General features: G+C 40.3%; 1 protein-coding gene across 1 annotated transcript in view; it reads left to right on the forward strand.

Annotated features, from left to right (window-relative positions):
* RPP30 (ribonuclease P/MRP subunit p30) overlaps positions 1-12,135 on the forward strand; it is a 28,426-nt gene extending 16,291 nt beyond the window's left edge. Inside the window, exons 7-11 of the mRNA XM_056130465.1 lie at positions 7,582-7,698; positions 8,136-8,165; positions 8,741-8,778; positions 9,131-9,210; positions 11,316-12,135. Of these exons, the coding sequence (XP_055986440.1) occupies positions 7,582-7,698; positions 8,136-8,165; positions 8,741-8,778; positions 9,131-9,210; positions 11,316-11,425 (375 nt within the window). The 3' untranslated portion in view covers positions 11,426-12,135. The remainder of the gene's footprint in view (positions 1-7,581; positions 7,699-8,135; positions 8,166-8,740; positions 8,779-9,130; positions 9,211-11,315) is intronic.
* The last annotated feature ends 2,370 nt before the right edge of the window (positions 12,136-14,505 follow it).

Raw genomic sequence — 14,505 nt, forward strand, 5'->3', positions numbered from 1 at the left:
CACTGAATGCCTCGGGGCTCCCCCAAAGCTGTTTGGAAGCTGCTTCCTGGGGCCTGTTTCGAACGTGCCCTGCTCTTCAGCCCTGCCTGTGAGCTAAAGGGCACGAGCTGTGCCAGGGTCCTTCACACCTATTCCAATGTCTTGGCTATAATTGGCTCCTTCCTACAATGTGTTCAGCCAAGTGACTCTACGTTGCTCCTCAGAGACCTGCAGTTTAGAGTCTTCACTCAGTAACTAGTTGTCAGCACGCCACAGCCAGTAGATGCAGTGAGGAGGGCGGTTTTGGGGTGGCAGGAGGAGGATGGCGCTAGGATATCCCACCCTCCCATTCCATCTGTAAGTTCAGGAAAGCTACTGTTGGAGGGATATTTTTGGCTTGATTCCCACATTTTCCAATTTTAAGAATTGTGAAGAGTAAAAATTTGACAAGCAAGGGGAATATGCAGTATTTAACACAGTGTCTGCTTTTTTAAAATCTGGTGTGAACATTTTACATATGTTGTTTAATGAAGCTAGATGATGGAGTGGAGGGAAGGCTGCACAGATTATTTTTAGTCTTCACGTGGAGAAGTAGGCTGCACAAATTGGTCAGGAAGCAGAAAAGTCCCTGTTCATTTATTTATTCATTTCCCATTTAAGAGATAACACTAGAAATCAAAGGTGTCCAGTGTGTTATTCAGGGTAGATATTGTGTTGGGTGTATGTATTGCGGGTATCTAATAATATGTTACCTAGATATAGAGGAAGATGTGTCCGTTGAAGTATGGAAATACATTCACCGTTAAAAGCATAGTAGGGATGTCGTAACAATTCAATCTTTTTGTGGTTTTTTTGTTTTGGTATTTTGATCCTTGTCCACCGAGCAGGGAATCAAACCCTAAGAGTATACAGACAGAAGCCTTCAGCCAGTTGAGCTATCTCTCTAATTCAACAATTCAGACTTAAGTCATAATCCTTGCATTTTCTCTAGCTCTTAGGATAAATTTGTCTGCAACCATGAAAGGTCACGTTATTGGGCACATTAGAAAACAGCCCAAATTCTTTAATTTGAATTAGTTTGTGTTCTTTGGTGTGCTGAAAAGCAGTAGCGTTCAAATAGGAAATTCACTGATCTTTTACGTAGAAGCTAGAAGCCATGTGAAAATCATTAGCTCAGAGGATGGGGAATGTGAGGGATGGCCTGGGAGCCAGAAGCACCCCGGAGTACTCTCTGTAGCTCACAGCTCTGGTCCCCTTTGTCATCCTCACTGCAGGCTCAGGGCAGCATCATTTCAACCCTACTCTTTCCTCTGAAATCTCCTGTAAACCTCTTCTGGAGTTTTAAGTATCTTGTAGAGGATTCGCAATTTTATTGTGTGAAAGTTGGATTTCTAAAACAATGAAGTCAGCTCTTCTTGCGTGGGCAGGTCACTTCTCTTGATTATCTTTATTATCTTAGAGGAAGATGTGTCGGTTGAAGTATGGAAATACATTCTTCCTCACTTATCTTTATTTTCCTTTTTAATTTTAGTGAATCACCGTGAGATAGTTACAAGCTTTCATGTTTGGGTTACAGTCATACAATGATCAAACACCCATTCCTCCACCAGTGCACATTCCCCACCGCCAATATCCCTGGTATACCCTCCCCTTCCCACCCTCCCCCTGCCTCTGTGGCAGACAATATTCCCCATACTCTCTCTCTCTCTCTCTCTCTCTCTCTCTCTCTCTCTCTCTACTTTTGGGCATTATGGTTTGCAATGCAGGTACTGAGGTACTGAGAGGTTATCATGTTTGGTCCATTTTCTACTTTCTGCACACATCCCCCATCCTGACCTGTTCCTCAAGCCATCATTTTCTTAGTGATCCCTTCTCTATTCCAGCTACCTTCTTCCCTTTGCTCATAAGGCAGGCTTCCAGCTATGGAGCAATCTTCCTGTCTCATGTATCTGCTATCCTTGGGTGTCAGCTTCATGTTATGTTGTTTATATTCCACAAATGAATGCAGTCCTTCTATGTCTGTCCCTCTCATTCTGCCTCATTTCACTTAGCATCATACTCGTCATGTCTATCCATTTATAAGCAAATTTCATGACTTCACCTCTCCTAACAGCTGCATAGTATTCCATTGTGTAGCACAGTGACTTATTATCTTATAACTTAAGCACTTCCCCACCTGCTCTCGCCCATCTGCTTTCACCTCTGCAAGTAAAGGTCATGAGTGATGAGCACAGAAGGGTTGAGATTTTGGATTTGTACTCAAGCTTTAACTCCAAGTCTGCTTTCATTTCCCCATAGGAAAGTACTCCTTAAAGTGACTTTGTAACAAATCATTCTTGAGCACAGAGTAACTTCACATAGTAAGCCATGATCTTTAAGAATTAGGTTTTGAGAAGAATCTTTTGAAAGCAGCATATGTTCTTCTTGTTTTTGTTTTGTTTTCTCAGTGTTATTGCCATTCAGCTTTACTTCAAATCTATGGAGTTACTTTCAGTGTTATTATGTCTTGTGCTCCTTCTGATCTGTTCACCCCAACATTTTATTGAACACTGAGTGCTAGTGCTTGAAATGGTTTTATTTTTCATCACACATATTGTGAACCTAATATGTTATGTACTTTATCAATCTGTTTCTTAACCATTTATTGTGTTTTCCTGCAAACTTGTGATATCAGAGTTTCTGTAACAGGGCAAAGAACTAACAGTCTGGTGAAGTATTTTCACTTATGCTTTAGACATAGTCTAAAATCCTTAACATGTAAAAAGCTCCTACATTTGAGACATTGTTTTGTTTTTTCTCTTCTACAAAGCACAGCCCTCAAACATAGATTAAGAATATGAAGAGGACCTAGGAATAGAAGTACAAATGGCCCTTAAACATATGAAACATATTATGATGATTAGATTTATTAATAAAAAGAGGTTCATGTTAAAATCACCTATCTGATTGGCTCGAGCCCAGGAGTTTGCTGATGCACTCTGCCGTGAGACTGTGGGAAAGGCGGCGTTCTCATAGATTTTCTCGTAACACTGTAAACTCGAATGATCCCAATGGAAGAGGGAGGAATTTGGCTGCAATTATCAAAATACAAATGCTCTGACCTGGTGTGCTAATTTCCTGAAACTACTATAACAGAGTACCACAAACTGGAACTTAAAACAACAGAAATTGTCTCACAGTTCTGTTGACCTGAAATCCTATAAGATAGTTACTCTCTGCCTCTCTGCCCGCTGTCTTTAGCAGTCTTGGGCTTGCATCTGCTTATGTCTAATCTCTCCCTTTGTCTTGACAGTGTATTCGCTCTATGTGCTGGTCCCGTTGTCTCCATACGACCTGATCTGATAAAGATCAAACATACTGGCTTGGTCTATTCCAATAGCACCTCATCTTGATTAAGTCTATAGTGACCCTTTCCACCTGAGGCCACATTGTGAGGTCTTGAGGGCTAAGTACTTTTTTGAGGGAAACACTTTTCAGGCCACAGTACGTAGTAATTCCACTTAGTATTTATACTCTAGATATATTAAAGCAGCTCTTAGTAGAATCTTGGTCAAATACTTGCCATACCTCTGCAACGGAAGACTCTGAGCCACAAAACAATATGAGGATGTTGTGAGCTGAGTGGAAAAACCTTAAGTCAGAATAAAATTTTCCAGGCTGCTTGGAAAATGTAGTATATATTCATATTTACTTACATTTATATGAAGGAATTCTGTAAGAAGTTACAAGAAACTGGTGAAAGTAATAATGGGAGTAGAAGAGGGGCTGATGGAAGCAGCAATACACGTAAGACTTTTTATTGCATCTTTGTGTGCTTTGATTTATGTGAAAAAAAATACCTATCTTCAGGAATCTGATGCCAAAATGGTCTCATCATCCTTTTGAATTCAATAAAGAACTCATTTTATTTTTTATGACATTAATAGGGAATCCAGCTATTGTCCCAGTAATCAACCCTCTATTTTCTGACTCCCTTCTTTCTCTTCAGCTGTGCTTAGTTTTTGGATTTTTACCACCAATACCTCTTGATTCAAGTATCACACACCTGCCCTTGATTTAGAATCATTATGGCTTATTTCTCAGCAGTAAAGACATGTGATCACCCAACCTAATCCAGAACCTTTGGTCAGGCATGCAAACAAAAACCAATCAGGCAGGCGCTGTCATTCTGTATGAAAAAGCTTCTCATGAACAATCATTTGATGAGCTTAAGGCAATTTTCATTAAAATGGTCTTAGAAACAGGAGCTCTGGTAATGAATAAGTGTATTTTATCTTTTCAAAAATTAAAAATGGGGTTTTATAAAAGAAGTATTCCAACTTTCAATGGCACATTATCTTTAATTTTCTGTCTCAAAGTTTTCTAACAGTTTTAAAATGAACTTGATTAATGTACCAATCAAAATTATGTTTTACCTTAAAAAAATAATTAAGCTGATAATTATGCCAATTATTTCCTCCCTTCTCTCCCCACTCTGACAAAAGGGATTTTTAAATTTTTATCTGGCAGGGAGTGAGTGTGGGCTGCTAAAATTGTATTGAGTAGTAGTGTGGGACTTGGTCACCCAGTCCTGTGCATTTCCACGTCTTTTATTTCCTCTTCATCCTGCTTCCTTATGTTTTAGTTCAACCACAGGCTGTAGAAAAGAAATGTCACCCTCTTTGACTAATTAGTAGTCTGGGTACTAGAAATAGCTAGGGAGGTAGTTAAGAATGTGGCTAAAGGAGGTGTTTTGGTTTATCTGATTTTCAGTTCTCTGTGCTTATCCTGTTTCTGTCATTCTGCTGGATAATTTTTAGTGAACACCATTAAGACCTCTTCTCATCTGCTACCATTTATCCACTGATGGTCTATTAAACAGTTTTGTTTAAAAGACTGTCATGGATTACAAAGAAGTGTCACGATACCAGCTTTTAGGTGTATTATCGAGACAGGGTGAAAAACTTACATTGAACAATGGCAGAAAGAGTGTCAAAATAGACACCATTCCTCAAAAACCATCAGGGGTTCAGGATACAGCCCAGTGGTAGAACAACGTGCCTCACAAGTGTGAGGCCTTGGGTTTGAGCCCCCAGTACTGCAAAGGGAGAGAAAGAGAACCAAAAAAAAAAAAAACAAATAGCATGCTGAGGAATGAGAAATGGGAAAAAAATGACAGAAAAGGAGAGGGGGAAGGTTGCAGCATGGAAAATAGCTTGTGAATTCAAGTAAACTAGTATCAGATGTGTAAGCGGATCTGAAAATCTGGGAGCCTCAAGGCAGAAGGAGAAGTTAAGGAAGGGGGGTGGAGAGTTGTGAAAGAAAGGGGACCTGTGTTCAGGATGGGAAGATGGAGCCTGTCATGCACACCTGAATTAATGCAAGGTGGGCAGCCTGTTCTGGGGAAATGCTTCCCCGTTCCCCGTAGGCACCAGGAATGGACTCTACTCCAGTTGCCCTAGCTCACTAGCCCCAGCTTGTCCTCTCCATAATAGAGATCCGTTTCCAGACAGAGAGCTGGACCACACCGCCAGTCTGTGCCACTTTCCTTCCTTTTTTCGCTCAGAGTACCACAGCAGCTCTGTGTCCTTGTCACTGTGCATGCTAAAATCCTTCACGTGCTTCCCATTGCTGGTAAGATTAGTCCTGTCAACAACTCAACAACCCCAAAGACTTTCACCTTGGCCCTTCCCATTCCATTCTCTTAACCTCCAGTCCCACCAAAATAAGTGTTGTGACTTAACCTCCCCTCCCCCCATTCCCCCTTACCAACTGTTGCCTTCTCTTAGCTTTTGCCACTGTCTCTCCAATCTCAGGGTCTTTCTACATACTCCTCTCCGAAACTGCTACTCTCTGCTATTTCAGAAATTCCTTCATGAAACTCACTTTAAAACATGCTTATACTACTATTACAGTTGAGGTTTTTATGCTCTTATGTGATTACTTGACAGTATCTCTTACTAAAACTGGACAGTCGTGGCCGGGAGAAACTTATTTCCATGCTGTTGTCTGAACACATACCTGTTGTGAACAAATGACAGTTTCGAATCCATCATGGAAGATGCTGACTAATGTGTGCTGGATTTCAATTCCAAGTCCTCTAGGTTATTTTCTTACCTTGGAAATACCTATTTATAATGTCTGAAGGGTCGGGAGAGATACAATAGGAGGGGTTAAGGTGCTGGCTTGGATACAGTGACCCTGGTTCGATCCTGGCACTGCAAGGTCCCTTGAGCAGTAACGGGCAGTCCTGAGGACCTGGGCACTGACAAAGTGGCCCCAGAGCCCCTGAGCATTGCCAGGGCACCTGACCTGGATAAACCTGGCACTGTAGGCTGGAGCAGCACCGTATCATCAGGCACTCACCTTGAACCAATAGCCTAGCTGGCCAAGTATCCCTGGGAGTCGCCCCTGGGTCCCCTGAGCACCCCACCTCCCTCCCCAATGCATTAGATAAGAGAAGCTTCCTTTTCTCACATGAAAAGCTAATCTGGTGAGTTGGGCAAGATTTCATTGGCCGAGGCTTCTGACTTTTTTTATTCTTTTTTTTTTTTTTTTTCTCAGAACAATCCTGAGCTTGGCTAAAAGTCAGGAACTCTATTTCATACTAAAGAAAAAGAGAATTGCTAGTCTCACCCACGAGCTGGGAAAGGGTACCGTTAAGGGTTAAGTGTGGGCCTCAGACTCCTAGCACAGTGCCTGGCACATGTAAGCCCCCAGCTTCGGCTCTCACTATTCATTCTATCTACACAGAATGAGTGACTTCTTTCAATCGCCTTCCCACCTTCTGTTCTTTTTTTTTTTTTATGTAGGAGTACTGCTATTTATTCAGCCACTGATTAGCTGATTAGATTGTGCATGAACTCCACCTTAATTTTTTTTCATTTTTTATGATTTTTATTTATTGAATCACCGTGAGAGCAGTTACAAAGCTTGCGGATCTAAGTCTCGGTCATACAATGAAACACCCATCCCTTCACCAGTGCCCATTCTCCACCACCAAAAACCCCAGCATACCCCTATCCCACACCCTCCCCCTACCTGTGGGGCAGATGATTTCCACATGACTCTCTCTCTACTTTGATCACATTCAATATTTTGACACCAGGCCCACCATTATTATTTGAGATTTTACCCCAACACTCAGATCTGCTGAAAAGGCAACAGTACTTTGACCAGTTTTCAGCTCTGCCCTTCTTTTGTCTCTTCTTGGGTCAGAGTACTTGGTTTACTCTCTCAGACCACCTAGGTGTAAGAACAGCTCCCTTTCCCCTGACCTTTGCTAGTTCCTGGAATGGTGCCCTTTTGCCACCCCACCCCCACCCCCACCCCCAACCCTGGACTTTGCTCCCTTTGGACGTTTTGCCGCTTCACAATTCCTGCTGGTATGAAATTCCATGCCCCCAAAGCCAAGATGAATTATCTTGAAATAGAGCCATGGGTCTGTTTTCTTCTCCTGTGGACGGTGCCTTTCTGGCAAAAATCTGCCTTTGTTGCCGGCTGTACCTTGGTATTCAGGAAGTGTGGGCGATGGGTTGAAGGAGGGGAGGGAGAATGCCAGTGAAAATAAAGTAGGACCGTGTGTTTATCCTCAACAGTTTATTTTCTTTGTTTCCTGTGAAGGCAATTGACCGCGGCGTGGGCTTTGAACTCGTCTACAGCCCTGCCATCAAAGACTCCACAATGAGGAGGTACACAATTTCCAATGCCCTCAATTTGATGCAGGTCTGCAAAGGAAAGGTATGGTTCCATAACTTTAGAATGCTTTTCAAATCTTGCAGTTTATTATTATGAATACAGCAGAATTGTTAAATTGATTCCCTTTTCCTTTAAAGCCAGAATTTCTTGAGGAACAAAAGAATGAGTGATGCAAGGAAGGAAAAGGATATGTTGAAAGCTTTTATCTTTCAGTAAAGAATTTGAAATTTACCCACTGTGAAAAGAATAGGTAGATAACAATTGTTTGTCATCAGTGAGTTGAATTGAGGCTTTATGACCTTTTCAGCTAGTTTTCTTCTTCTTCTTCTTCTTCTTTTTTTTTTTGAATTAAACCTACCTTTAAAAGAAGTGTTATTTATAGAGTCTTAAACATTGAAATGTCTTTACTGGTATTTGTATAAGTCTTCATCTTTTTTTACATTTATTGAACATTAATATTGGTCATTTCTGTTTTGTAGAATATAATTATATCTAGTGCTGCAGAAAAAGTAAGTCTGGCATTAAGTACTTTTTTTCTACTTTTTAAGTTATAAAGCTTTGAAAAGTTTCCAGGAAAGAAATTAAATAGTAATGTAATAAATGTTTATTGCATAATTTTACTTTTAACTACATTTTCTCTTTGTAATTACTAAAGAATAACTTTTTTTTTTTCATTTTGGTTGTATTTATATAGATTTTTATTTATACTATTGCAAAATACTTTTCAAGGATATTTTACATTTTTCAAAGATTAAGAGGGGCTGGAGTGATAGCACAGCAGTTAGGGCGTTTGCCTTGCACGCAGCCGACCTCGGTTCGATTCTCAGCATCCGTATGGTCCCCTGAGCACTGCCAGGAGTGATTCCTGAGTGTAGAACTGGGAGTAACCCGTGTGCATTGCTGGATGTGATCCATAAAGCAAAAAAAAAAGGGGGGGGTTAAGAAACTAGTCAAAATTAAAGGCCTTGAGTTGATGCAATGGATTCCTTAGTTTGGGTGTGTAATGGCCTACTAATTTACTACAGATTAAATTATGGGTAACTTCTCTCACGTCTGGTTTTTTTTTCCCCCCCATTTATTTTAGCCTTTAGAAATAAGAGGTCCATATGATGTGGCAAACTTGTATCCTTTTGAAATGATGAGAAATTTCTGTTACAATTTTCTTTTATGAAATTTGGAATTTGATATATATATATATATATATGTTAACAAGATATTTTCTGAACCACTTACTCTTGAGTTTATCATTAGTAGCTTCTAAAATAACTTACATGAGGTTTCTGGATTATGAATGAGATAGAAAAGCAAGGACAATGAATTCTGTTACAAAAACTGCTTGTTTATTTATGCTAAGAACTGCTATCGAATTAGACAGCTTCTTTCTTGTGTGACCGGACAAGCCGGCGGTTTCTGGTTATGTTGGTGTTAGTCTTCCTGGCTCACTCTGGGTTGAAATCCTTAATGACTGCCTCAGAGGGTTGCTGTTCGGGCTTTCTGAAAATGATGCCAAGGCTGCAGTGTCCAGCAACTGCCGAGCTGCCATTCTGCATGGAGGTGAGCAAACATTCTTCCAATTAAAACAGCACGTGGACATGGGAGAAGCCAATCACTTTAGTTCAACAGTTGAGCCATATTTAATTTTTTTGTTTGTTTTTTGAGCCACACCCACTTGTACTTAGGGGTTACTCTTGTCTCTGTGCTCAGGGATCATTCCTTGCTGTGCTTGGGAGAGCATGTGTAGTGCTGGGTATTGAATCCCCAACTCTCAAGGCAAGTGCCCTACCTGCTCTAATCCTCGCTCCAGTTCCCTATCTTTTTTTTTAAAATCTAAAAGGTATTTGATTCTGTGTTACATAGGCAAGATCATTTAAAAATGAGTAGCTGTTTATTTAAGCCACTTCATTTTGTGATTTCTTCCCCTGAAAATGGAAACTTGATCTTCAGATTGTCCCACGGACAATCCTGCTTAATTCAGTTGTCCTCTGAGTCAACACATAATATTCTTTTTGTGGTGCTTATTTGAACCTCACAACCAACACAGCATGATTCTTGGAAACCTTATCATCTGGAATCAGTGGAGTCCAGTTTCTTCCCATTGTTTAGTTAAGGGTTATCTTTCAAGGCCAGAACCGATGGATCTGCATCTCAATTTCAGCCATCCTCAAAGCATGATTTAGTTCTAATCATTCACTATCAGATCCCACACATTAGTACAGATCTTTGCTCATGTGCCACCAATACCTTTTTACAGTGTTTTCCAAGGGGGAAAAAATAAAATCATTAGCAATTTCTGTCTACTTGAGGTTCTTTGATTATGTTGGCTTTTTGATGTTCTGGAAGACAATTTTTTCCCCTTATACATTAAAGCATGCTTTCGAGTAACTGACAAAGGGGCCAGGGAAATGACAAAGGGCTTGAGAAACCACGTTCATTCCCTGGCACCACATGGTTTCCCAGCACCAAGCCAGGAGAAGATCCCAAGCATAACTGGTGTGGCCGTAAAGCAAAATAAATAATTAAGATGAACTGGCAAAGGCTTAGTGGTGTTGGTAAATTATTTTCAATAAATGTGAAGGTAATGCTTTAAATCTTTTAGGATTTACTTTCAGTAATTGAATTCTCAGCCAAGTTTAGGTTCTTTTGGTTTTTACCTCCATTGTATGTAATCTCTTTCTCTCTTTTTCCCTCTCTAGTTTGTTTGTTTCTTTTTGGGGTCACACCCAGCGATGCATAGGTTACTCCTGGCTCTGCACTCAGAAGTTACTCCTGGCAGTGCTGGGGGACCATATGCGATGGATGCTGGGAATCGAACCCAGGTGGTTCGCATATAAGACAAATGCTCTACCCGCTATGCTACTTCTCCAGCCCTCTCTCTAGTTTTTAAGATCAAGTTTCCACCTAATATTTTTAACTAGAGAATTAACCCTAAACACACTAAATTCTTACCCCTCTCTCCGTACCTTTACAAAGAACTATGTCTCTCTTTTCCTTTTTCTTCCTCCTAGTGGCAGAGTTTATTCTTGTGGTGCTTTCATTGCTATTTATTTTTACCTCAGAGCTTTTATCTCAGTGTGTAGTCAGAAAATTCACTATCAGGCATCTCCTCTGTAGGTAACACAGTGCCTGACCTATTGCTAAATTGTTTGATTTTCTTCATTTATTCAACAAATATTTATACCCATTACACAACAATGCATCATTTCTAGGTATTGCCAGTACAATATGATGAATTCTCTAGTACAGTGATACTCTCTAGTAAGGGTGATGGAAAGGGTGCCTGCTAGAAAATGAATGAGTGCATACATCACCATGGGAACCGTATAATTGACTTGCTGTCTTGGTTCAACGATACATAAAGCATCTGCTTCACCAAGGTCTGTGACTTCCGTTAAGTTGCCAGGGGTAGCTAGTCGAGGTAACCTGCCCTACAGTTTGCCTTTGAGGGAGTCCTTAAGGATGAATTAAGTGTTGCTGAGATACTGGTATTGCTATATGTTGGGAATAAAAAGATAATGCCAGTAAATGGCACCAGCATTCATAGGGGTCATTATGGTTTTATCCTTTATTAACACTATGTCAAAGGAACGTGGGGATACTTGTTAAACCACCTCTTTTTTAATAATCATTTCATTTCAAGCACTGTGGTTCTCTTTTTACAGAAACTAGAAAAACTGCTTTTGGAATCATTTCCACAGTGAAGAAACCTCGGTCATCAGATGGAGATGAGGATTCTCTTCCGGTCTGCAAAAAAGCCAAGTGTGAGGTCTGACAAGACCCCTCCTGCCCAGCCTTCATCCTCACTCCATTCTTCCTTTTTTTTACGCCATCATCTGTAGACATTACACTTTGTATGTAAATCATACAAAGTGTTTTCGCTTTTTTCACTTGGAACTTAAAAACAGTAGTCTATAAAAAAAATTTATATTAAGAACCATTAAAATAACAAACAGTCCAGTGAAGAGTTTAAAAAACAATACTGTATTAGTTGGATGTAAATATACTTTTAAAAAAACAGAGACAAGTTTCTTTATTTCTGGCAGAAATAATAAAACAGCAGCTGTAACTGAATCTATTTCAGTATTTCAGGAGACTAAAATGTTCCTTTAATGTTAAAATGACAAGGTACTTCCATAAAAAAATTAACTAGGAGAAAGGAATTAATAAAAAGAAGAAATCATGATCTATATGTTGAAAGGTTTTTGCCAGGTTTTCCAACGCAAAACATTTCCAACGCACCACCAGGAACAGAAGCTGCCAAGCATAAAATCAGTTCCATCTTCCTGCTTTTATTCACTCTGTGCCTTCTGCAATCTCCAAAGAAGAGCATTTAACATAATAATACCTGGCTAGAGGGCCAGAACCAAGTCTTGACAGCTACATGATTGGAACAACTCCTAATACATAGCGGACACTGTATAAATATTTACTAACTGTATTAAATAATTTATATGTTAAAATTTTGAAAATTTTAAGAAATTTCTTATTCAAAAATGTGTGCATTTCTGCTATTCTTGATTGATATACATAGCTTCAATTATTTGAGAACTACTTAAAGATAATATGTTAAGAATATAATTGGTTTTCTTGGTTTTTAGGTTTTAGTCCATCTCTTTTTATATTTACACCTCTCATTGTATATTTGTGTAGTCAAGCTTTGTAAAAGGAATTGTCGTAAAATCTGTGGAAGGAAAAGGAAAGTTTAGGGGAAATCACAGTTGACTTCTTCTTGGCTTCTGCTGCCCTCCATGGTGTCCTTCAATAGGATTCCCTCTGTTCAGTGGCAGCCCCCTGGAAACCTAAATTGATTTTCTTAATTGCTTTGGTAAAAATTTCAAAGCACTGGGGGCAATAACACAGCAGGTAGGGTAGTTGCCTTGCACGTGGCCGACCCGGGTTCGATTTCCAGCATCCCATATGGTCCCATGAGCACCACCAGGAGTAATTCCTGAGTGCAAAGCCACAAGTAACCCTTGCCAGGTGTGACCCAAAAAGAAAAAAATTCAAAGCACTGGATGCAGTCATCTTTGGAAATATTTTTTTTTCAATGGGATAATTATATTAAATAAAAGAATCCCCTCCTATTTTTTCTCGTTTTTGTGGTGTGGAAGCAGTGCCCAGTCAGGGCCACGTGAGTGATCTAGGGACCTTCCATGGTGATCTGGACTAGGAAAGGGGTCCCTGGGATGGAAGGAAGTAACAGATTACAGAGCTACTGGGGAATGTCTTTGGAAAAGGAGATTGGTGGTACCTGAGAGACAGCTAAGCCTGCAGAGCACATGCCTAGCGTATGCTATGCTGCAGAGCCCTGCGTTTGATCTTGGCACTGAATGCCTCCTGAGTACTGCACCACAGAAGGCAGCCCTGGTGACCCCCAACTACTGCAGCAAAAAAAAAAAAAAAAAGAGGAAGAGAGAGAAGGAGAAGGAGAAGACATGCTGGTTGAAAAGGTGAGGGGAAAAGAAACATCTAGAACAACTTCCAGGGATCGCTATAGTTAAAAAATCAATACCTCTCTGAGAAAGAGCATGAGGTAAATTGTGGGTGAAGAACTGAGTCAGGTCAGAAGACAAGAACTTAAAAAGGTGAACAAACACCATTCACAGAATCTTGGGATTTTTGCCTGAAATGTTTATCTTTTCCATTGGTAGAGCTAAGAGTTAGCCTTATTCTAATAAAACTTATTTCATGTCTCTCTTGATCTCTACCTCTTTACTCGGGCAGATATTTATATGTGGTGACACAAACGTGTTTATATTCCTGATTCTTCTCCCCCATAACTCCTCTCCCCTTTTATGGGAGGGGGTCTTGTGGACATAGAATTTTTTCTGTGGAAGAGATGTCAGTTCTGTAAATAAGAAATGTATGTTATAAGTGTTTCACTTGAAAATCATTTGATTACAGAACTACGAAGTTTAAAGATCCGATGGGTTAGAGCCAGATCTTTAAAACGGAGAGAAGCCAGAGCAGTAGTATAGCAGGTAGGGTGCTTGCCTTGTACGCAGGTGACCAAGTTCGATCCTCAGCACCACATATGGTCACCTGAGCACTGCCAGATGCTGCCCCAAAACCAAAAATAAAGAATAGAGGGGTGGCACGAGGAAACTGGGGGGAAGCTCCCAACAGAGAATGAAATTCTGTTGCCCAAGGGAAGTACTTGATCCATCCTTTGACATTACCTGAAAAGTCTTTGTAAAAAGCCAGTCTCCCTCCCACACAAATAATATGCCTCCTTGAGTTTTAGATTCTCAGAATGCTTTATTTTTCCTTCATTGTACTTACCATAGAAAATCAGTATATTACTGTGTGTGTGCTTTTAATCATCTATTCCAGGGAAGTCAGGACACAACAAGAAAAAAAAATCAGGTTTTCTCTTAAAATTGAAATCCCCCAACCCATGGCCCCCAAAATGTACTGGATAAAATTTTGTGTGTGGGTGGCCTCTGACCCTGTCAGCCTCAGCCCCAGGGGAAGGAGCTCTAGTTTAATCCGCAGTAACCATACCACCCACCAGGGGTCTCTTTCTTCACATCATTTGGGCCAGAATTCCTCTGTACCTATATGGTTTTCACAGCTCTGCTGTTTTGGGAGTGGCTGAGGCATGCTGCCGCCTCTGCATCAACTGGGAGCTTGTCTGAAAGGCAGAAGCTTCAGGCCCCATTCAAAACTAGCAGAATCAGAATCTGCATTTTAACAAGATCTTCAGGTGATGTTGACAAGCAAAAGAATACTGAGACATGATCTCCTATAGGGCATTCTAATGTAAAAAACTTGCTACACAAAGATAAAAACCCCATCTAAAGGACCTGTGTCCATGAACCCACCTACATGTACAGAGGTACTTAGAAAGAG

The sequence above is a fragment of the Sorex fumeus genome, unplaced genomic scaffold, assembly GCF_029834395.1.
Source record: "Sorex fumeus unplaced genomic scaffold, SorFum_2.1 ptg000078l, whole genome shotgun sequence".
NCBI lineage: Eukaryota > Metazoa > Chordata > Mammalia > Eulipotyphla > Soricidae > Sorex > Sorex fumeus.